The 22,917-nt window shown below is 54.7% G+C and overlaps 3 protein-coding genes across 8 annotated transcripts in view; 1 reads left to right on the top strand and 2 right to left on the bottom strand.

Moving 5' to 3' along the window:
- Positions 1 to 6,427, bottom strand: part of PPIL6 (peptidylprolyl isomerase like 6) — a 30,267-nt gene extending 23,840 nt beyond the window's left edge. Inside the window, exons 1-2 of one of the 3 annotated variants that reach the window (XM_058566489.1) lie at positions 6,279 to 6,427; positions 2,739 to 2,834 (exon numbers count right to left, since the gene is read on the bottom strand). In XM_058566489.1, the coding sequence (XP_058422472.1) occupies positions 2,739 to 2,834; positions 6,279 to 6,413 (231 nt within the window). In that variant the 5' untranslated portion in view covers positions 6,414 to 6,427. The other 2 variants (XM_058566491.1, XM_058566490.1) reach the window with 2 other exon arrangements.
- A 177-nt stretch (positions 6,428 to 6,604) lies between these two features.
- On the top strand, positions 6,605 to 9,832 carry SMPD2 (sphingomyelin phosphodiesterase 2). The gene is made up of 10 exons (XM_058566488.1): positions 6,605 to 7,040; positions 7,234 to 7,330; positions 7,452 to 7,528; positions 7,884 to 7,977; positions 8,114 to 8,203; positions 8,448 to 8,530; positions 8,658 to 8,790; positions 8,886 to 8,990; positions 9,175 to 9,328; positions 9,430 to 9,832. The coding sequence occupies exons 1-10, from the start codon at positions 6,991 to 6,993 to the stop codon at positions 9,816 to 9,818; spliced, it is 1,272 nt and encodes a 423-aa protein (XP_058422471.1). The 5' UTR covers positions 6,605 to 6,990; the 3' UTR covers positions 9,819 to 9,832.
- Positions 9,833 to 9,976: 144 nt separating this feature from the next.
- MICAL1 (microtubule associated monooxygenase, calponin and LIM domain containing 1) lies at positions 9,977 to 21,886 on the bottom strand. Of its 4 annotated transcripts, XM_058566483.1 has the most exons (26): positions 21,671 to 21,886; positions 21,227 to 21,262; positions 19,369 to 19,679; positions 19,072 to 19,279; positions 18,711 to 18,815; positions 18,269 to 18,373; positions 18,004 to 18,159; positions 17,286 to 17,386; positions 16,321 to 16,578; positions 15,906 to 16,021; positions 15,581 to 15,707; positions 15,314 to 15,395; positions 14,571 to 14,718; positions 13,940 to 14,130; positions 13,670 to 13,758; positions 13,486 to 13,527; positions 13,200 to 13,283; positions 12,917 to 13,073; positions 12,524 to 12,600; positions 11,953 to 12,226; positions 11,721 to 11,815; positions 11,316 to 11,429; positions 11,095 to 11,188; positions 10,811 to 10,910; positions 10,636 to 10,709; positions 9,977 to 10,254 (listed from the first exon to the last, which is right to left on the bottom strand). In XM_058566483.1, exons 3-26 carry the CDS (start codon positions 19,624 to 19,626, stop codon positions 10,106 to 10,108), a joined length of 3,204 nt encoding a protein of 1,067 aa, XP_058422466.1. In that variant the 5' UTR covers positions 19,627 to 19,679; positions 21,227 to 21,262; positions 21,671 to 21,886; the 3' UTR covers positions 9,977 to 10,105. The 4 variants fall into 4 exon arrangements, with proteins under 4 accessions (XP_058422466.1, XP_058422469.1, XP_058422470.1 ...); XM_058566486.1 differs by lacking the exon at positions 21,671 to 21,886 and having other exon boundaries at positions 19,369 to 19,712; positions 21,227 to 21,396; XM_058566487.1 differs by lacking the exon at positions 21,671 to 21,886 and having other exon boundaries at positions 21,227 to 21,396.
- Positions 21,887 to 22,917: the final 1,031 nt, after the last annotated feature.

Raw genomic sequence — 22,917 nt, 5'->3', positions numbered from 1 at the left:
CATAGAAAACAGATGGTAATCTGGTAATAAGAATCTGTGTGTAGCATACTTGTTATATTAACTTGAAGACCAAAGGCAGCCTCTGGCCTCATTTCTGAAGCACATTTGACCTTGTGCATACGTGGAAAGGTTAGTGGTTCTGAGTCATACGTGGTTTTCAAGGCCAGGGATCAAAAGAATACTTTTTTGACAGAGTGGGGTCAGGGTGAGGAAATGCCTCCTGAGGGCCAATTAAGGGCAGTGAGGAAGGTAATGCACCTTTCTCAACACTTTTAAGTCTTAAGCCCCTCAAAATAAAGTGTTAGTGTTTTCATCCACACAACACTGACATTCACCCTCCTAAATCCCAGTGTGTGGCCATTGAGTAACGTCCCCTCTGAGGAGATCTGGCTTATTATTACCCAGCGCCAGTCCTGGCAGAACCATGAATAATTTGGGACAACTATTCTCCAATTTTAGCAGGCAATCAGAATTACAGATTCCTGAGCCCCACCTGAGTTTCTGATTCTGGGATGGGGCCTGAGAATTTGCATTTCTGACAAAACCTCAGGAGATGCTGATTCTGCTGGTCTGGAGACCGCATGTGGAGAGATGCTGGTTTGGGGAACAGTTTGCCTTCAGCTTGCCAACGTGCTCCATTCCCAGCTCCTCTCTCAAGGGATTTCATGTCCTATTGCTCACTTCTCATGCTCTTATCAAAACCTGCTTCAGAGAAGAGAATAAACTTATTCATGCTGGACTGTAAACCACTGATAGAGCCTATGGGTAAATACTCCCCAGAATGTTTGAATTTACCAGTATTATCATATTTTATAGGACACAAAACTTTAAAAAGGGGAGAAAAAGTTTAATTGCGAATATTTTAGTTAGCCTCGTGGGAGAAATGCAGTAGAAGGTACACTTTATTCGGAGGCTGAAGATGTAAATACCTTGTCTCATGATAACAGGCTAGATCCAGCAGTTTCTAGGGCTTTCCAGCACTAAGATGTATGATGCTGCCTTTTTTGGAGGGGAAAGAAAGGCCTTTCCAAAGGTCCTGAAGTCATCCCTCAGGGGTGGCATTACATTCTGCTGAAGCATGAGGCCAGCCAGACCTAACCTCAAATGTGCTAAGAAGCAGTACGTATAACACAAGACACGACACTTACATTGAAGAAGGACAAAAAGCTGGCCTGAAAGGGAAGAAAAGGTTAAAGGGACAAGTATCCAGGAGATGAGGGTGGGAGAGGGAAGAAAGGAAGGAAAAGGAATAAAGGATAGGTGGAAAGCAGCAGCAATGATTACCCAGAAAGCCTCATGCAGGCCTCACGAGAAAAGCAGAAGGCAAAGAACAGAACACATCTCAAGGACAGTCACCTAGGCCGTAGAGGGCAGGAAACCGCAGAATGGAATCCATGCCAATCTTGAAGAGGATGGTGGGAGAATGTAAGAGGACTGGGTGCAGACCACAAAGCAGGAAATCATGGCTCTGTGTGGGTGGAGAGCACAACGCTGGTAGGCAGTATAATAAGTTTAATGATAAAAATTATGAGAAACATTGTTTTATGTCAGGGTGACCAACTGTCACAGTTTGCCTAGGACTGTCCCAGCTTTAGCACTGAAATTCCTGCGTCCCAGCAAACTCCTCAGCCCCAGGCAAACCACTGGTCACCCTAGTTCTTGTAAGTATTAGAGTTAATATATATAAATCCTTAGTATAGTGTCTGGCATATAATAAGCACCATATATAAGTGTTTACCATGGTTCTATTTGAATTCCAATGAAACTGTATTATGGCTATGAAGATGGCGTGAGACGTAACAAGTGGTGTTCTTGACTCAGTCTTGCACGGTTCATGTGACTGAGCAGAGTGTGAAGTGGTCGTGTAAAGCAACACTATCTACATGATAACCACAGGATCACGGGACATCCTTCTGCAACCAAGCACAGAGCAGTCGCAACTGCTGTGGTCACGGGACATAGGATTTCATCAGCCACTGGGGAGGTGGGGTGAGGCAGGGAAACCAGGACTGGGACCCTCTACAGGACAGGGCCAGGGGTGATAAGCAGGAGGCGTACCCCAGCCCAGCCTCCCCCCTCAACACCAGACATTGCTGAGCCTGGATGCCACCTTAGAATCCCTCATATCACATGCTCCAGGCAGCATTACCAACTGATGAGGGTTGACACCCAAGAGGAAACCTATCTGCCACTCCTGGATAAGCTCTGCTAGCCCTAGGGTCTGGGGTCCTCCAGGGTACCACTAGAGGAGAGAATGCAGGGAAGGAAGTGGCAATGAGGACAAGGCTACTCTCTGGGAACTTAGTGCCTGTCATCAGAGCTCCCCTAGGCAATAGGCCCACACAAGCCTCCCGCTGTGTCTGTGCTGCACACACCAAAACCTTTCAGAGTTAGGGCCAAGAAGAGTGCCAGGCCACAGTGACCTGAGTGCCAGGGCGTCACAGGAAGTGTACGATGTGCTAGGAAGGAGGGGTAGCCATCCGCAGGGGTGAATAGCAGCACTGAGAGTTTAAAACTTACCTTCATCACATGCCTTCCCAAAGAAAATCCTGTAAATGTTTTACTTTTTCCTAAAATCAGCCTGGTAAAATGATTGAAATAATTTAGGAAAAGTGCATACGTTAGAGAAATAAAATCTAGTTGCACTGAAATTACTCCTTCACTTTTTCCAAAACAACGCATAGGTCAATAATTCAGGCAAAACTTTGCTCATTCCCCAAACCCCAAATATCCTTTACCCTTTTTTTCTCCTGTACATATTGATTCCATGCAAATTCTTGAAGAGGAACTATTACGGGATCTTCAAATTTGGATGGATAATTACTCTTCAGACTCTAGGTTTCAAAACAGAATAATCATTTTAGAGTAAGTTCCCTTTTAAAGTAGAAATCATTTCCCTCAATTTTTATGGGGTCTCCAGGAAGTTTTATTCAATGCACACCCAGGCCACACAGTCTGGCCTAGATGCCCCTTCCCTGCTCCCAGAGGCCCCTGTACTTACCTCCATTAAGTCACTCCTCAGTCTACACTGGGGCTCTGGCTTATTTGTCTCTTACCGGTAGGGAATAAACTTCTTGAGGGCAAAGACTATGTCTTAGTTTTCCTATATTCCCACTGGCCTTAACATCTGGCATATAATGGACCATTCACACACAACAACTGAATAAACAAATAAATGAGCTTATGCCAAAAGTTTTGTGATCTGCCATGTTCTTTTAGGACCAGTTTTTCCTAAATTTAACTCTTACTAAACCTCAGTGGATCTACAAATACTTTTAACTAAAATTGTTATTTCTTTAATTCACTGATATATGGAAAATGGCCAAAAGGATATTGTTGTGGTTATACCTCTTGGAAAAAAGAGAAGTAAATACTAAATATTTTTGGTTTAGATATTGAGCATGTATTGATTTAACATATATTGTTTTGTCTATATGAATCAGAGAAAATTCTTACTGATTAATCATCTCTGTCAAAAAAAAAAGTTTTGGTTCCTGATATGTTAACACTTTGCATCCTCCTAAAGCAAGAGAAGGCAGCTGAGGCAATAACAATCAGGCCAACCCTTTCTGAGTGGGTCTGAGGAGTAGATGGGCCAACAGGGAAAAGTGACAGCTGGCCACTCCAGTTGTGATCTAAGAGGACACTGGCCTGGCACACTCCATCAGGGCTGGATACTCCAGAGGGGAGAAAGCCAGGATGTGAGCGTATCCTGCCTTGGAACCAGGGGTAGCAGAAGAGGGCAATAGCAATCTGGCCATTTCCTTCTTAGACTACTATACCCAACCAACAGATGGGGTGTCCTTTTCTCAGTTCCAGTGTCTGAGGCAATCATGCAAGATGACTGATGTTTCTAACTGAGGGACCACCTGAAATAACTAATGAGCCCAATAGTTTTCAAATTAAGCATACACAATCATACTTTCTTCATAATTTAGTGTTTGTTCTAGAATGAACTACATCCAAATTAGAATATATGTAATACCTAATCTTACTCTTACAAATCTAAATGCGTGTCAGTTAATTAGGCATTCAGGATTGCTCACAAATGATCATGTTGGGAATATATTCAAGGATCCTTTATTAAGATAGAAATAACTGAATTTACATTGATATATTTTCATATTCAAATAGAGCTACAGTAGGCAAAAGCTTAAGAAAGGGAAAATGTAACATTCTTAATATAATAAAGACATTGTTTTTCTTGACTTAGTGTCCTCTGCATCAGAGGTTGGTGAACTGTGGCCCACAGGCCAAATTTGGCCTACTGCCTGTTTGGTAAGACCTGAGAGCTAAGAATAATTTTTAGATTTTTCAACAGTTGAAAAAAACAAAAGAATCATATTTCATGTCATGTGAAATTATATGCAAGTCAAATTTTAGTGTCCATAATAAAGTTTTATGGGGAAACCACCATTCATTTACATACTGTCTGTGGCTGCTTTTGCCCAAGGACAGAGTTAAGCAGTTGTGAATGAGAGAGCCTGTGGCACTGAAGGCCTAATAATTAAATATCTGGACTTCACAGAAAAAATTTGCCAACACCTTCTTTACAGCATGGAGCAGACACAGAAAATGTGTGCCTTCAGAAAAGGAGCTAAGAAAAACAGGGGAAAAAAATCCATCAAACTCATTAAATACAACTTGGACCATAAACCTTTGCTGATCCCCCCAGCCCAGATAATACAGTTCATAATTTCTACTTCTTTTGATGATCCATGTAGCATTTTCAGACTTCTTATCACTTGTTCTCTTCATCTTGATATAAACTTTACCTATTTTACAAATTAGTTACTATTTCCTGATTTGATATAATTACAAACTTTTATTTAACTCTGTGGACTTGGAACAGGCAGAAAGGTAGGAATTTCTTAAGAGTTCTTCTATTTGGGAACATTTTGTGTCAAGTATCCAGCTGGGTACTTTGGGAGATACAAACATGAATAAGGCAGTGTCCTGGAGTCTAGTGGGGTTTTGAAGGAGAGGAGCTTGGCATAATCTTACAGCAGCATTTCTGGAGCAAACTCCTGATGAATAAATGAAAAGCAACAAGAGATACTGAAGTATGAGGAAACCATTTGGTTTAAAACTAATTTGGATTGACCTTGTTTTTCCAGAAAAGGCCTGATGTGGCCTGTTGAGCATGCATTGTACATCTGCATTAAACATTTACAATGTCCCAAAGAGGAGAATGATGTCCTTAAAGACAGGGATATATGTCTCCCCGCCACATATCAGCATTTCTTTAAAGATCCGCATTTCTTCCCAGAAGCTAAGGATTAATTACTGACCTACTGTGCTTGTCTTGTGACCACTGACCACTGACCTGCTATGTTCATCTTGTGACCAGTGACCCACTGTGCTAGCAAAGTATCTCATGACTATAGTAAAAGGGATATTCCCGTCATATTTGATGTATGTTTCTGGTTCCAAGATGCTATATAACCACTCTACACCCCGCTTCTTCCGAGAGCTTCTTTCCTTGGTGAAGGTCATTTCCACCCCCCCCCCCCAGCTACAGTTGTCAAAACTGGCTCATATAGTTAACTCACCCCAATTTTGATTTATAAATTGATTATAGATTATTTGCCTCAACACCCCAAAAAACGTGCTGAATTCTGCATTTCAACATTTCATACATTTCTACATTTCTCCTGCATTCAGATTATAGGTATGCTGCTGCATTACTGACCTGGCCAAAGTATTCCACTTACTTAAAGTGTTTTTCCTCTTATACCATTCCACATGGTTACAAAGAAATGTCTGGATTCTCCAAAGCACTTGTGCGTCATTTGTTAAGAAATCCCTTAAGCACCTAACTCAATTGGAATGCAGTGAATGCTATAGAAAATTTAAATTAAAAAAAAAAACCTTCACGCATGAATAGTTTTCAAAGAACACTTGAGGAGGGAGTTTGTAAAAAACCAGCTAGTTATACGGTAACTCTTTTCCGTAAACATTTTTATATGAATTTTAAAAATCGATAATTCAATTAAAAATTAATGTGGAATAAAATGTGTAGATATGTAGATGGGGGAGTTACCTTTTTTCCCAGCAAGTTTCTGAACGCTTCCTTCGCGCGGATCCCCCATTAAAGGTCGCCCTTCTCGAAGTGGAACGCCCGCCGGGACCCGCACTTGCCCCTATACGCTCGAATCCATCCAGACTGAGCCCGCCCAGCCGGGACACCCCTTCCCCGAACATCGACCGCCACCACCAGGAGGCGCGCGACCGGGAAGCAGGAGGAGGCGCTCGCACAGTGGTTTCTTGGCGGTTACCTCAGCTGCGCTCTTCGCAATCTGAAAGCTGGAGCTTTTGAAGAGCCCCACCACCTTCACCTGCAGCGGCTGCTCGGGCGGCGACTGCGGGCGGCACGGGACCGACCTCGGCCCACCCGGCTGCGGGCTCGCCATGGCGGCGCTCGGGGACTAGTCGGAGCACAAACACTGCCCGTCGCCAGGGCAACCGCGCGGCCCCGCCCCCGCCGCTCACGAGGATGGGGGTGCCCAGGGGCGGGTTCGGGGCGGGGCGGGCGACGACGGCCCGGCCTTTCCTTAAGTTTGCGCCTGTTGCTGGCGAGAGGTGGGAGAGGGCGTGCGGGCGGCCGCGGCCAGGAGCGGGCTTCGGTGAAAAGGAGCCGGGAGCCCCGCGCCCCGCGCGCCTCAGCCCGGCTCGCCGCCCGCCCGGGCCCCCTCTGAGGTCCCCGTCCCAGGGCCCTCACGAGCGGCCCTTGCCTCCCGTCGGCGCGCGACTTCGCGGGAGATCGCCTTTCCGGGTTGGCGGGCCGGTTGCCCGGGTAACGCGGGAGTCGGTGCGGCGCCGAGCGCCCGGCCCTGGGCCTGATCTGGGCCGGCTTGGGGGCCGCGGCCATCGGCGGAGCGCGGCGGCGGGACCGACCACCTGTGCGCGCCGCCCCCCGCCCGCACCCGTCCCCGCCGCGGCCATCGCTGGGGAGGCCAGGCCATCCCGCGGCCCCGGAGCGTCCCCGCCATGAAGCCCAACTTCTCCCTGCGGCTGAGGGTCTTCAGCCTCAACTGCTGGTGAGTGCGCCCGCCGGGTGGGGTCCGGGGCCACAGTCTGGTTCGCAGCCACACGGCCAGAGGAGGGAGGCCTTCCTCACATCCGGGCCACGGCGCTACCCTGTCCTGCAGTCTCGGGGTCCCGGGGATCCCGGTGGTGGCCTGAGAGCTGAGCGCCCCAGCCAGCACCTGCCCCGGCCCTTCTCGTCCTCAGGGGCATTCCCTACCTGAGCAAGCACCGGGCCGACCGCGTGAAGCGCCTGGGAGACTTTCTGAACATGGAGAGCTTCGACCTAGCTCTGCTGCAGGAGGTTGGGCTGTGCAGAGCTGGGGTGGCACCCTGGCCCGCCGGGAGGAGGGGCGGCGGAGGGCACTGGGGGGCACTTTCGTCCGGGGGAAGGGCCAGGTAGGTATCCTCACCCTTTCCCTCAGGTGTGGAGTGAGCAGGACTTCCAGTACCTGAGACAGAAGCTGTCACCCACCTACCCAGCTGCCCACTACTTTAGGAGGTGAGAAGCCTACTGGCCTGGAAGCCTGTTCTCAGACCAGGAGGCTCTTGGCCCAGCCAGCCCTTCCCTAACCTGCCTGCACCCTCCTCCCTCTTCCCCAAGATCCTCTCCTCTGGGTGTGGGAGCAGGAAAGGGTGGAACCTGGAAGATCCTAGCTCTTCAGCTCTTCTCAGTCTTATTATCAAGCCACCCTATCACCCCACAAAGGTTGTTGCTTTGAGCTTTGTGTTATGGCTGGTCCCAACAGCAAAGAGAGAAAAAAGTAGCTGATAAGAGCTAGGAGACAAGGGAGGGGAAGAGGGCTGGGTATTTCTCTCCTTACTTTTCTGGCTATTAATCGAGACTTGGCTTTCAGTGGCATTGTTGGTAGTGGCCTCTGTGTCTTCTCCAAACATCCAATCCAGGAAATCACCCAGCACATCTACACCCTCAATGGCTACCCCTACATGGTAAGCCTGACCTCTTCCACATACCCTCCCCGCCCCCCACTAACACATGGTGAAGGAAGCAGCCTTCCTAGGGCTGCAGGGGATGGGCAGAAAGAGGGTAGCAGTGCCCTGAGTTCCTGTCCCCTCCTACCTGCAGATCTATCATGGGGACTGGTTCTGTGGGAAGGCTGTGGGGCTGCTGGTGCTCCATCTGAGTGGACTGGTGCTCAATGCCTACGTGACCCATGTGAGTGAAGCCAGCGGTGTTTAGGGCTGGGACAGGCAGCCTGGTCCTGGAGGGAGAGCTGGGACTCCTCTAGCTGGGCAGCCTGGGGGTGAGGTGTGGGAGCAGGATCTCCTAAGGTCAGTAGACAAGGTTCACCCATTTTTTTTTTACCAAGCACCATGGCAAGTGACAGACACAAGCTTAATTTAGACCTGCCCTTGGGACCCTCAGTCTCATCTGCTGCAATCTCATCTGTCTTGCTCAGCTCCATGCCGAGTACAGTCGACAGAAGGACATCTACCTAGCACATCGTGTGGCCCAAGCTTGGGAACTGGCCCAGTTCATCCAGTGTGTGAGCCTGAGCTTAACAGGGGAAGCGGGTTGGGGTCCAGGGGCTGAGGGGTGGCCAAGGCCCCACTTACAGGGCAGAGCTGGCGAGGGAAGAATTCCTGCCTCACCAACCTGGTTCCCCCAGCCATACCTCCAAGAAGGCTGACGTGGTTCTATTGTGTGGGGACCTCAACTTGCACCCCAAGGACCTGGGCTGTCGCCTGCTGAAGGAGTGGACGGGGCTGCATGATGCCTATCTCGAGACCCGGGACTTCAAGGTGAGGGCCTGCCTGATTATTTCCCCACCTACACCCCCAGCTTCTCTTCCCTCCTCCTTCCCCTGCATCCTAGCATGAGCCAGCTATTCACCTAGGGCTCTGAAGAAGGCTGTACAATGGTACCCCAGAACTGCTACGTCAGCCAGCGCGAGCTGGAGCCGTTCCCGTCTGGCATCCGCATCGACTACGTACTTTTTAAGGTCAGGCTTCTCCCCTCAACATGCCTTCCCCCACTGTCCCTTCATCTCTTACCAGCCTGCGCTGATCCCCTGCTCAACTAGTCTAGTCTTAAGTCACTGATGGCTGGAGAATGGGATAGCCATGAGCTGGTTCTCTGGGAAGAGGCCCCCAAATGTGTTTCTTTCCGGCCCTTACTTTCTCTAGGCGGTTTCTAGGTTCTACATCTCCTGTAAGACTCTCAAGACTACTACAGGCCATGACCATCACAGTGGCACCCCCTTCTCTGATCATGAGGCCCTGATGGCTACTCTGTGTGTGAGACACAGCCCCCCGCAGCACAACCCCAGCCCTACTCACGGTGAGTCACCCCCCATCCTTTCCCTTGGTCCTTCCCCACCACAAAGCAGCCCCTCCAGTCTGACCCTCTCTCTCCTGCCCCACTGCCCTGCCTTGTTCTAGGAGCAGAAGAGAGGTCACCGTTGATCAGTGTGCTAAGGGAAGCCTGGACAGAACTGGGCCTGGGCATGGCTCAAGCTCACTGGTGGGCCACCTTTGCTGGCTACGTGACTGGTCTCGGGCTGCTTCTCCTGGCCTTGCTGTGTGCCCTGACGGTTGGAGGAGGGGTCAGGGAAATTGCCTTACTGCTCTGGGCCCCCAGTGTAGGATTGGTGCTGGGGGCCAGTGCAGTCTACCTCTTCCACATGCAGGAGGCCAAGGGCTTATATCGGGCCCGGGCTGAGCTCCACCATGTGCTGGGAAGGGCAAGGGACGCCCAGGACCTGGGCCCAGAGTCTCAGCCAGCCCCGCTCTTGGGGCAGCAGGAGGGGGATAGAGCTGAGGAACAATAAAGCTTGACACTTTTGTGGCTCTGCCTCTTACCTTGTAGAGGCCGCGATTGGGGCCAAGCGTCAGTGTGATTGTCACAACATAGACCTTCAGGCTCCTACACATCCCTTGACCTCCCTGCGCACTCCCTACCTCCCACCTGCAAGCAGCCCAAGCCCTGTTCGCAGCAGAAACATTTTTATTACAAACAGTGAGGCCCTCTCCCAGGTGGCCCAGATGAGCAGGGTGGCAGTGTCCTGGGGGGAGGTGGTCTTCTTTGTAGGGAAGAAGGCAGGCAGCCCACCCTGTTCTAGCCCTGGTCCCCAGGCCCCGAGGCCAGCTCGCGGAGCCTGCGCTCCTCCTGGAAGCGGATGAGGGCATCCCGCTGGTTCACCACGTCCACCAGCTTCCTCAGGACCTGGTCCTCAGCCTGCCGATCGGCAGCTGTCTTTAGGTCTTCTGAAGGGAGGAGACGAAGGTTACAGAACAGGGAACCGGGCAGGGAGGCAGGAGAGGTGCGACCTAATCTCAGCCTATGTGACTTCTAAAACCCGAGCTTTGTTTCCTAAGCTGTAAAATTAGGTTTGTCAGCACCAGTGGTTTTCTAGCATTGTTTAGTAGCTGCACCATTTTAAAAGGAAATCTTGCATAAAAGCCCAGTGGTACAGCCCTGATGGAACTGAAGGCACGGTAGGGGCTTGGAGCCCCAATCCTGTGGCTTCCTCCTGACTTGCCTCAGAGGTACTCAGAATAGAGGACCATGTTGCTTGGTGAGTATCTGAGGTCACGAGGCTTGTGCACACCAGTCCCGTGATGTCTGCCTCCCCACAGCCCCCCTACCTTCCCTGTTCATGTAGCCTCGTAGCTCCTGGTCCAGCTGCCACTGTTTCTCCTCCAGGTTCAGCTCTTGCACCCTGTGGAAGGCAGGGATGAAAAAGGCACAGCTGTCCAGGGGGCCCAAGCACCTGGCTGGGGCCTGGCTCACGTGCCACTGTCACCACTCCCTGCCCCTTACGTGATCATGAGCTCAGCCTCCTCAGCCAGCAGGCTGTTCTTCTTCTGAACGAGCTGTAGCAGCTGATCTAGCCAGAGTGCCTTTTGCTGTTCTGGGGAACCTGACAGGAAGGAAGACGTGGGGGGGTGGGGGGGGGGTGGTCAGAAGGCCTCCAGCCAGGGTCACAGGAGTCCTGGGCATGAGAAGTGAGCCCAAGTTTGGTGGTTTGAGGGACTGCTGGGGCTGAACACAGTGCTAGGAGGCAGAGGGGTGTCCTAGGTTGTCCCTCCCCTGTCTTCACTCACTGCTCTGGCTCCTCAAGGCCTGCTCCAGCTTCATGCCCAGGGTCTCCAGGTCCCTCAGATGAACCTCGATCTCATTTAGTCGCCGCTGGATGGCCTGAGGGGTACAAGACAGGAGGCCCAGGAGTCTTCAGATTGCTCAGGAATAGAGTGCTGGAGGAGCTCTGAACCCTAGTCTCAGAACTCGGACCCCATCAGAACTTCCAGGAACCCCTAGGCCTTACCTGGGCCTTGGAGAACCTCTTCATCTCCTCTTCCCTAGCACGGCGAAGCAGAGTCCGACGCCATGTTGGGTACTTGTGCATGGTGCCTGACTTCTCGGCAAAGGTCAGCAGAGTCTGTGGCAGGGTCAGGCCAGTCAGGGGTAGGGCCTGACGCCCTGGTGGATAGGGGTTGGGGAAGCTCTGTTTGGAAGGGGCCAGAAGGAACCTGGGCTGGAAGTGGGGTAAGTTCTGGTAGCAAAGATGGAGGCTTAGAGACACAAAAGAGTCAGACTGGGTGAGAAGACCTTCTGAGAGAAGGGCTCAGTGGAGGGAGTGCGGTAAGGTTTCTCCTGTGGTGGGGTGGGCTGTATTTAGCGGATGCGTGCTGGCTTGGGCAGAATGGGTAGCCAGGTTCCTCCCACTCACCTGTTCCAAGTCTGGCTCCAAAGCCACATCTTTTTCTTCCTCTTCCTCTTCACTGGAGGAGGGACTCTCTTCCTCTTTCTCTGTCACCACAAGAACTGAGCAGAGAAGAAGCAGACATGGCCTGGCATCTGCAGGACCTCCCTTTCCATTCCCCAGCATTCCCCTTCCAGGAATCCCAGTACCACCTGCCCCATCCCCACCCTGGGTCAGCAAATCTGGGCAGAGCCGTTACCTTGAGGGCTCTCGACTGGCACTCCCCAGCCCATAAAGCTGCCCTCCAGGGCCTGGCGGGCCAAGGCAGAGCAGCTGCGGGGGGGCTTGGGTGGAGGCGCCATTTCTGGGTCAGGGGTCAGGTTGAGGGAGGACAGCCGCTGGCGTTCTGGGCTGGACAGGCGGATCAGCCGGCGGGCGGGCTGGCTGGGCCTTGGGACAGGACTGGCCCCCTCCTGGGCGGCCAGGGGAGTCGGGCCTGATGGCTTGCTATTCTCATCCGGTGTGGGGAGATCCTGGAAAAGCCCCCATGTGGTCTGGTCTGTGACCTGCCTTGTGTGGGGTTGAGGCTGCCCCTTGAGACAGATGTCGGCCCTGGCATTCACTCACTCACACCGTTTATGGACAGTGTCAGGCAGTGTTCTGGATACTTGGGATACATCAATAAGTAAAACAAGACCAGACCCCCCTGTCTTCATGGAACTTACATTCTAGTGGAGGAGAACACTCAGTTACCCCAGCAAAGTTGGCTGGGCTTGGAGAGACCCCTTTTATCTTTCCCACCCCTCAACACACACTTTCACATCTTCTACCTGACTCTCAGGGCCTCTGTCACTGCCATCCTCTTTGTGGCCTGGCTGGGGCAGGTGCTGGAGGCAGTAGAAATGTCCTGGGAAGGGTGAAAAGGGGGAGGAGGCATCAGATGGGGGCAGCCCAATGCCCAGATACCCAGTTTATTGGGACGGTGGGGGCAACAGGACTCTGGATTTGCAGGGGAATTTCTACCAGCCTTCTGGTTCCTTAGAGCCCCACATTTGAGGCTTTGGAGGGGGACAGAGAAGACCCTGAGCTCAGGGGAAGAAAGTGCCATCTTGATCCTGTTTCCACCCTGTGCTCAGCACCCCAGCTCCCCTCCACCTTCAAGCTTCTTGCCCCTAGACAGGGCCAGGCCCAAAGCCCCTCCAGAGGCCTCCCAGGCCGCTCACCATCCCCTGGGTGCTGCCCGTAGTCACCCAGCCACAAGGTGGCCTCACACGCATGGCAGCGGAAGCAGCTCCGATGGAAGAAACGGCCGTCAACACAGAGGCGTTCCAGGATATAGAGGTGTTCCCCACAAAGTGCACACAGGTCCCCAGCAGCGGCCTGCAATGACGCCCAGGCCACAGGGTCAGCTGGCGTCAAGGCCAGCTGCAAAGTTCTTCCCTGGCCCTGAAACAGCCACCCTGCCCTCCCCAGGCCTCTGCCTGCAGACAGGGCCCCCATTCTTACCTCCTGGTGTTGGGATGCAGGTGTCAGGGGTACACCAGGCTCTGGAACAGGTGGCTCCTCAGTACTTGGGGTCTCAGCCTCTGCCTAAGGAGGTAAGGGCGGAAGTGGAGGTGCAGGATCAGCTGGGGAGTGGATGTGTGCAGATGAACAGAAAGGGCTGGAAGGGAAGGGAAGTGAGACTAGAAAGGGAGACTGGATTGGGAGGTCACAGGACCTGGGGTGGGGAACAAGACATGGGGGGACGGGACTTGAGGCAGGGGATTGTCCAGCCCCTGTGTGCATTTACCTCCAGGCGACGCTTCTTGCCACCAACATCCTCCCCATTTTCCTGCAACAAGTCCTACACTCAGCATGGGGCTCTGAGCCCCCAGTCCTCCGCTTCCCCCATTCTGAATGTCTTCCTCCCCATCACCCCAGGGACCCCCATTAGGAATCCACTGTCCAGCACCAACCCTGCCCAGACTCTCCACCTGGGCCCGCGTCCGTTGCAGGGTCCTCTGCATTTTGCCAAGGAATAGTATAGCACTGGAGGTCCCTGGAGAGCCTTTGCTGACAGGGCCTGTTGGGAGAGTCAGTGTGTCAGCATAGATAGGGGACCAATACTGTACCCCCAGAACAGACAGCTATGCTCCAGCCCAGGACACCTCTCCCAGGCTGTCTCTCAAAGGGCGTCCTCTCCTCGCTCTCCCATACACAGCTCCTCACCCCACCCCTGTCCACCCACCTACCCTCCAGGTCACCTGGGTTGTGGAGTGTGCTCTTGAAGGCACTGTGGAAGTGGCTGAGGTAGGCGATGAGGCCCAGTGGGTCGCTTCCTGCCACCACTGCCTGTGCGGACAACACCGGTGTGATGCCCAGCTCATGCTCTGCCATCCTCAGTGCCCAAGCAGTCACTTCCAGAGCCCCCAGCCCCTGCAGCTCTGAGGGTTCCCTGCAGGGTGTTGGGGGAAAAGTCAATGGGAGACCAGAACCTGAGTGGGGAGAGGGTGACGAGAGAGCAGTAGAGGAGGGATGGTGGGCAGGGGCTGGGGGACCGCAAAGGGAGGAGAGGGCACAAAGGGTTTTTATGCTCTCTGCTACACGTCCCCACCATCACCCAGTGACAACTGCTTCTGGCCTTGGGGGCACTCCACCACTCACAAAGCTCTCCCCTAGCGAATGCATTCGATTCTGGTGGGAAGGCAGAGTCAGGCAGGGCTACTGTCTCTAAAGAGGTGAAGTGACTTGGGCAGAAGGATTACTGGTGGCGCTGGGACTCAACTAAGTGTGCGCCCCACCATTCATTCCACACTGCCTGAAGTAGAGGGAGGGGCAGAGGCACGAAAGAGAGCAATGCTCTTCCAGGGACCCCGAGCCCAATTCGTGACTCACAGTAGGCCAGGCCGCAGCCTGTGCACCAGGGCACAGAGAGCTAGCCCGTCAGCCCAGGAGGAAGACAGGTCGGTGACATGGACACCAGGGTACCCAGCTGTCTGCTCCTGGCACCAGCGTAGCAGCTCCTCCTGGGTGCCCGCCGACTCTGGGAGAGGAGGCTGTGCTGTGCCCAAGGCCCCCGGCTCACAGAGCCGAGACGCTGGGTGTGGGGTCTGTATGGGAGGGGGAGGCTGGGACCCACCCCTACTGGGGCACCAGCCTAACGCTCACTGTCAGCAGCACCTCCTTCATCCCAATTTCCTCATTACAAAAAAATCCCTGTTTGGAATAAAGTAGGGGAATGAATCAAGTGAAATCACTGCCAGCCATATAGGGGGCAACAGACTGTGAACTGAGGGGCAAGGAAGGCCTAGAGGCTCAAAGGAAAGGTGAGTTTGGGGTCTGCAAGGCTGGAAGGGGTCAGGCAGAACAGCTAAGAACAGTGCAGCACGCTGCCATTCAGCTGCTATGGCTGTAGTGGTTGTTAAAATACTGAAATACTTCCACATAATTGGCAAACGGCTTCTGTTGAGTGCTCTGCAGCCCCTCTACTCTCTAGGATTCCCCAAACTTGCCCATCACCCAATGGTGCTCCAGCACTCTGCTCCCTGCCTGAGGCTGCATCTGTTCTGATGGATGGTGCTGGCACCTCACTGGTTGGTACAGATTTTGGTCACGGCCCTGGAGGAAGGTCTGCTCACCAGTGGTCAGCTTCCCTGCATCTGTCTTGTCATTCTTCCTCCGCACAGGCTCCTTGGCCACCACGTCATACAGGTCCTGTACCTAAGGCAGCCCCTTTCAGGTGTCAAGGCAGGCTGACTGCACACACACCTCAGCCCAGGGGGAGGGGCCTGCCTGGGGTAGGGCTCACCCAGAGGAGCAGGAACTGGGCGGGCCTGGAGGGAAGGCCTGACCTGGAGGAGGGGGGCTGACCTGGAAAGTCTGGTGGGGGTGCCGGGGAGTCTGACCTGACTGGGGGTCACAGCCCGGAGGTTCAGGTTGGGGTAGCGGGTGGCTGGGTCCAGCCCATACTGGGCCACGTTGCGGTGCATGTTTTCCGGGGATGTCTGGGACAGGAGCTGGTACAGGCTCTCACTGAGGGGGTAAGGGTGAGGGGCAGGGGCACGAGTGGGGGGGCACCCATCAGCACCCACCCCTCAAGAACTGCCAGACCCTTCTTTTATTCTTCTTTGCCCATGCCCCCATCTGTTCACCCAGCAGCCCCCACACTCTTTCTGACCCTTGTCCTATATCTAGCCCTGCCCCTCCCGCACCCCCCAACCCAGGCCTCACCGCTCTGCCAACACCTCTAGGGGCTCAGCGCCCTCTGCCCACCGCTTCACCATCCAGGCTGCATCAAAGGCTGCCAAGAAGCCCCGGGCCACTCCAGTGCCCAGGGGCCAGAAGGGCTGCAGGGTCAGAAGGACAGGAAACAGCTCAGTGAGAGTCCACGCAGAGTGCCCAAGCCCAGATGCCCCCAAGGTCACAGCAGAGGGGGCCCCTCACCACACCAAGCAGCCTCTCACCTCCACCAAGCCGCCCTCAGCTCCCCCTTACAACAAGCAAACCGTTTTTTACCCCCACTTCCCATGAGGCATCTTCCTCCCCCAACCATGGAACCCCTGTGCCTCCTTACAAGGAGTCCCTGTCTCTGGAAGCACCAAAAAGCCTCTCCCCCTCCCCAGTCAGGGAACCCTGACCCCCTCACCTCCACTAGGCAGTCCCCCACCAGCCCCAGCAGCAGGCGGGCGCCATGCTTCTCCTGCACTCGAGCAGAGCTCTCTGCCCGCATCATGCTTGTGAAGTCAAAGGCAGAGATGTCAGGCTGCCCGTGGGCGTCCTGGGCAAACTCCAGCTTCCCGAGCTTGCCATGGGTGGCGAAGTCAGCGGCTGCCCGGGCAAAGCGCTGCAGAGCCTCAGGCACCACGTTGGCACGGCCCAGCAGCCGGTCGGTGTCCGGCCAGTCCTACATGGCCAACAGATCAGAACCAGCAGGGTCAGTTGGGCAACCCTGTCCCCCTGGGCAGAGAAAATGCACACCGAGGCCCCGAGAAGCGGCTTCCCCAGACTCCACAGCTGTTAAAGGCCGAGCAGGGACTAGAATTTGGATGGCCTGCCTCTCATGCTCAAGCCCCCTCCTCAGCACTCACCTGCCCCTGAGGCCCAGCACCACTGCTATTACCATACACTTGCTTTGGACAAGTCACTGAAGAGAGCCTCAGTTTCCCCCTCATTTAGAGAAAACGTACCCAACTTCTCAAGGTACTCATGAGAGTCAGGTGAGAAAATGCACACAGAGCTCACAACACAGTCCCTAGCACATGGAAGGTGTTCAACTAGTTCATTCAGCAAATACTTATTGGGTGCTTACTACACAGCAGGCACTATTCTAGGCCCTGGGAATAATCAGAAAGAAAAGAGACATAGAGACAAAGCCCTTGCTCTCATGGAACTCAAGCTTGTAGTCCCGGGGCCAGGATAAGGTGTTTGGCCTCAAATATGATTCAGGCTGCCATGTAAATCCCAGGGGAGAAGAGCTTGCTGAGGTGGAGGTAATGTCGGGGCAGAGGCAGGAGAGGACGGGTTCCCTCCACACCCGGGCAAGGACTGTGTTCAGGCCTGGCTACCTCCCAGGGCCCACCACCCCCCTCCCTGCCTGGGCCCAGGCCCCACCTGACGTAACACCCCCAGCCGCAACAGGCACTGCTTCTTGGCTGTCATCACAAAGTAGTGGGTGTCGTCCTTGTAGTACACAATGTTCTCCAGATCAATGCCTGGGGGGACAGGGCAGGGGCAAGTGTGTCTCCTCCTTATTATATGTCACCTCTCCAAACACCCCAGCCATGCCTGACCTCTGAGAGCTAGGGTCACAGCTTAGACTGCAGTGGGTGTCCCCCACACAGGGGCCCACGATTCCTAGCAGCACAATGGACCATGTGTCCCAGGCCCAGGAGGCCCAGGACTTGGAGCAGAGAGAAACTTGGGTGGGGCGGCAGCTGGGAGACCTGGGCCACATGTCACATGCTTGCGGCTTCTCAAAGGGGTGTGCACACCCCGGGGGGCATGGTGGGGCAAAGCCAAAGTAAACACAGGGCATCTTCTTGAAGAACCACTTTCATTTTGTATTTATATCATTTTTATATTAAAGCGTCTATAAAAAAGCACAAAGTGAAATGCCATGCATTTTGTGAGAGATTTCCAAGACTTGTAATGGTGGGTGGCCAAGTAGGGCTGTGCCTGCTGAGTCCCCGGGGTCACAGGTTCTTTGCTGCCAAGACCCCACACAGATGGAAAAGTGTGGGATTCTTTGGACTGAGGACCTGGGAGGGAGAGGCAGGAGCGAGCCTGCAGTCAGGCAGGGGGAGGGGTACCTTGGGAGAGGGGCTCTGACCTGTGGCTTTGAGCAGGCTCTGGAAGAAGCTCTGGTTATAGATCCTGGCCACGCCGCTGATCTCAGGCACCTGTGTCTCCTCTGCGGTGCGCCCGTTCACAAAGTTGGCCGTGATGCCAATGGCCAGTTTGCCGCGCATTTCTCGCACTGTGAAGCCTAGAGGTGGGGGCAAGTGGGTAGTGGCGGGAAGACAAGGGGTGTAACAGCCTAGAAAGGCCAGGAGGAGCCCAAGACGCTGGCTTCTTCAAGGGAAAGGATCACTCACCTTCAGGGACGAATTTACCTCCAGCAGCAGAGATGAGGACATCAAATTCATAGTTGGCCAGTTGGGCTGAGGGGTTGGGCTGCAGCTGGGCACGCCAGCCACTCCCTGGGGCAGAGGGTGTGAGAGGCACAAAGGTGTGGAAGTCTGAAGGGGCCGCAGACAAGCCAATGAAATAATTAAATACGTGTGTAAAGGGCTTTATGGTTTAGAAAGCAGTGACACAGTCTATCAAATTACACCTTCGCAACAGCTGTGGAAAGCAGGTAAGGAAGGAAATATTACTCCCATTTTACAGATGCTCCAATTGAGGCTCAGAGCAGTTTGCACAAGGCCACACTATTAGAAAGGGAGCCTCAGCTGACTCCCAACCCCACCCTTTTTCTCCCCTGGGGCCAAAAGGTCCTTGGCAGATGGGGGCTCTCAGAAGCAGAGAAGTACTTACCCTTTTTGGGAGGGGGCTGGAGGCCAGTGAAAGTGACACCCCAGTGAATTTCCACCCCCAGCAGTAATGCCACTTTCAACAAAAGCAGCTGAAGCTGCCGGATGCCTGGAGGGGAGAGGATGTTAGGAACAAGGACCCCAGGACCACACAGCCTCCCTGAGCACCAGTGTGCACCTGGTCAGAGCTGGAAAAGGTGTTAAAGATTACTAGGTCATTTTACAGACGAGGGACCTGAGTCCTGAATGTCACCTGGCTGAAGTGAATCTTGTCCACTCTGCCTCTTGGCTGGCCCAGCAGCCCCCCACTAGTGTGTCTCTAGCCCAGGCTCACCCACCCCTCCAGGCCACCACGTGGTGCTCACTGATGTGGTCCAGGGTGCCTGTGCAGAAGCGCCCGTAGAACTTCTTGGCGCCGAGTGCCCGAAGGTCATGGATGGTGAAGGGCCAGAGGTGAAGCACGTTGTGGCGAGAGAACTTGGTGCGCTTTTCCACAAGCACCACATGCGCCCCCAGCAGCGCCAGCTCCACAGCAGCTCGCAGCCCACAAGGTCCAGCGCCCACCACCAGGCACTGCGAACACACAAGGCAGTGTGGGCATGGCATCCTGTCTCCCTCATCCGACTCCCCCAGTCTCCAAGCCCCAGGTACCATGTATCCACCTTGGTGCTGGTGCAGGCCCGGCCCTGCTGGTAGACAGGGTGCCCTGCTCTCTTGTCCAGCTTGGCCCACAGCGACTTGGCACTCCAGTAGTTGAGCTGGGTCTTGATCTTATGGTACTGGGACAGCCCCCCACCGGGATCCAGCTCCAGGGCCTTGCATAGCCCCTGGAAGCTGTTCAGCACATCCTGGCACAGCTGGGCCTGCAGGAAGCTCTCAAAGTGGGCATGTGCTGGGTTGGTGGAGGTGGGTGAGGCCATGCAGGCTTCTGGGGATCCCGGGGAGGGGAGCAGCTGGCAGAGGCACGTGGCTGCTGGACAGAAGGAGGGAAGAGAAGGGGAGGAGGCTGGAGAAAGGAGGAAGGGAAAAGGAAGAGGAGAAAGCAGGCTGGTGTCCCCAGGGAGCTCTGGGTCCAACCCCAATTGGCTCTGCTCCTCTGTCCCAGCCCACTCCCAATCTGCTCCAGAGACAGCTGCTATCCCCTCCACTCCAAGTGAAACCGGCCAAATTTGGAAATGGAAAATCAGCAGTCCTGGGCACAGAGGGCACATGAGAAGCCAAGGAGCCTCCGGCTCAGCCTTCCTGTCCAGAGATCTCCAAGCCCTGCTCAGTCTCCAGGGCCCCGAAGGCAGGAATTGCAGGAATTCTTATCTGCCTTCTAAAGGCTCTGGAAGCAGGGCTTGGGGGAATTTCTCAGACAGGGAGAGGGCAGGCTGCCCAGGAGGAGAGCTGTCCTTGCAGGCAGGGACAGACCCTAATACCCCAGCTGGTGGGCACACATACTGCCACATCTCACCCCACAGCCTCCCTGTGCTGGGCACCCCTGGAAGGCTGCAGTGCCACGCTGGGTGTGGGATGTGTCTTATGACAGGGGCAAAGTTTTTCTTATCACTTGTGATTGGCTCCTGAGGGAGGGGGAAACGTCTTTAACTGCATTAGGTTCCACTTCCCACTACCCAAACTACCTCAACAAACAGCGGAAGATGTTGCCACTGACTGGGTGATGGAGGACTGGGTCTATCTCTGACTCACTGTGGTCGAAACACTTCCCCTGTGACTTGCCTCTGCTCCAGTGGGCCTCAGGGCCGTTAGGGGGAGAATAGCAGCTGGGTTCGCCCCTCTCAACTTCCTCCCACTCCTCGTCGATGCCCGGCCTCATCCACTGTGCGCTCAGGGGCCCTCTCCCAGGAATCTCCCGAGACAAGGCCTCCCTTTGTCCCCCTCTCCCTCGCTCGGCCCCCATGCAACTTGAGGGTTGTCGGAGGGGGCTTTCTCACGCTGGAACCAAGAGGAATCACAGGGTAGGGAGGATGGGGTTGCCTACGGGGGAGTTAGGGAAGGTGGGTGGCATCAATGGGGGCAGATCCTTGGGGCTGATGCCCCCCTCCTCAGCCGCCCCACCAGTCCCAGCGGGAAGGAGCCCGGCGGGCCAGGCCAAGGCAGGAAAAGACTAAAAGTAGTCCGCCACAGGTCACCTGGACTAGAGCGGACCGAATGTCATGAAGGGCAAAGGTCTCTCTTGGCGGAAGGGCCAGAGGAAAGGGGAAGACCTCAGCGAAGGAGGAGAGAGGGGCGACCCAGCCTGGAAACGCCGGGACAAAGGATGTGCGAGGGGTGGAGCGGTCTGGAAGGATGGAGAGGGAGCTGGACCACTGGCGGCAGCGGTGGGCTGGCTACTCACACTCTGGACCGTAAAGTCTGGAGAGGGCCTGAGCAGGGCGGGAGCTAGGGAAGACGTGCCCGACCCGCCAGGAGGGGCTCCGGAGCGCCCGGGGCCTCAGTCCCCGGAAGCGCGTCCCCACCCCCACCCCCGACCCCCGCGGGCAGGGGGCGCACAGCTATCGCAGCTGGACAACTTACCCGGCTGGCGGCTCCGGAGCCGGGAGGGGCCGCTTCCTGCCGGGCGGGAGTCCCAGTCAGGGAGGGCGGGGTCGGAGCAAGGGGAGGTGGGCAAGGCGCAGAGGGAAAGCCGCGGATGCGGGGCGGCGCGCCGGGTGCCCCGCCCGGAAGGCCGTGGGGGGAGGGGGCTTCGGCGCGGGACGCGCAGCCTGCAGAAGCTTTATTCGAGCCTCATTAGCATCTCATTACCCCCAAAATCCCCCGCACGCGGCAGCCCGGGGCCCGCCCACTCCTGCAGGGTGGCTCCCGCGGGCGTGGCGCTGCAGATGCCCCTTTCCGCTCGGGGGCTGGATACGCGGGCACGGGGGGTGCCCGGTGCCCGACAGCGCACTCGCGGCCTCGGACTCCCATTTCGGTGCCTGCACCTGCAAAGCTAGCCATTCCCGGGCGAGCGAGGACACCCACCCTTGCGCAGTACCGACACCAAGGGCCGTCTCCGAGCGCTGGGCCCAGAGGGCGCTCAGACTGGGCAAGAAGTTTGCAGAAGCTGGCGGGTCCGTGGGGTGGCGCCGGAACGTCTGCGCTCTCTTCACCTCTCCCTACCAGGAGATCCACGGCCCGGGCGCCCCACGATGGATCCAAACTCGGCGTTCACCTCCCCTGCAGCAAATCTGCCCCTAGACCTGGGCTGAGGGCTGAGGGATTAGGGCACGGATTAAGTCCTGGGGATTCGGCAATCTGCAGCTTCCAAGCGGCATGAGAAGTGAGCGGGCAACAGGGTCTTGGGGGTGTAGTGGTGGGGTCGGGGGTGTTAGACCACTACTAAGAAAGGGGGAAATGGGAGAGGTGTGTGGAAGAGAGGCTAGACTCCCAATATTCAAGAATGCCTTGGAGTGAGGACCCACAGAACCGCCAGTGCTGAAAGGGGTTTGAGAGACCTTTGGGATCAACTTCTCCCTATTCCAGATAAGGGGACAGCACTGGATGTGAAAGCCCTAGCCCAAGGTCATTCAACTAGTTAATATTAATAAAACATCAATTCTCATTTATTGAGTATCTACTGTGAGTAGTTCCCTAATCTCAATAATCACAAAACAGTCCCATTTTACCTAAAAGGAAACTGAGGGTCCCAGAGGTTCTGTGACCTGCAACAAGTTATACAGCCAGTGGCAGAGCTGGTATGGGGCCCAGGTCCATCCGGACTCCACCACACCAGTGTTGATCCAACGTGACAAAGGAAAGGTTGGCATTTAAGAAGCTGTTTCTTGTTTAAAGGAGGTGACATTGTTACACTGGAAACACTAACAAAACAGAGGAATAAATGGGAAGGTTGCTCTCCTTCAGATCCAGGGATCAGAAAGAGCTGGGTGCCCTATGGATCCTCCCTTCTCTTTCTTCTCACTTTGCATTTCCCCTGGAAATCCTCTGAGACCCAGTAAGACCTGAACACTCACTGTTGCCAGCTTGAGCTGAGAAGCAGGCGGAGAAGGGAGGCAGAGGAAATGCCTGCTCTCTGCCCAGAGAAGCAGACCTGAACACACTGTTCCCAGCTTGAGCTGAGAAGCAGGCAGGGAAGGGAGGCAGAGGAAATGCCTGCCCTCTGCCCGGAGAAGCAGGGCATGCAGCCAAGTCATGCTCACAAACTAGGGCAGCCTCCCAGCTGGGCCCATCCTAGCTCTTGAGTGTGACCCAACATTTGGCTTGAAATGAAT

The sequence above is a fragment of the Diceros bicornis genome, chromosome 23 (assembly GCF_020826845.1).
Source record: "Diceros bicornis minor isolate mBicDic1 chromosome 23, mDicBic1.mat.cur, whole genome shotgun sequence".
NCBI lineage: Eukaryota > Metazoa > Chordata > Mammalia > Perissodactyla > Rhinocerotidae > Diceros > Diceros bicornis.
The sequence above is the reverse complement of the archived record's forward strand: the minus strand, read 5'-3'. Positions and strand labels throughout refer to the sequence as shown.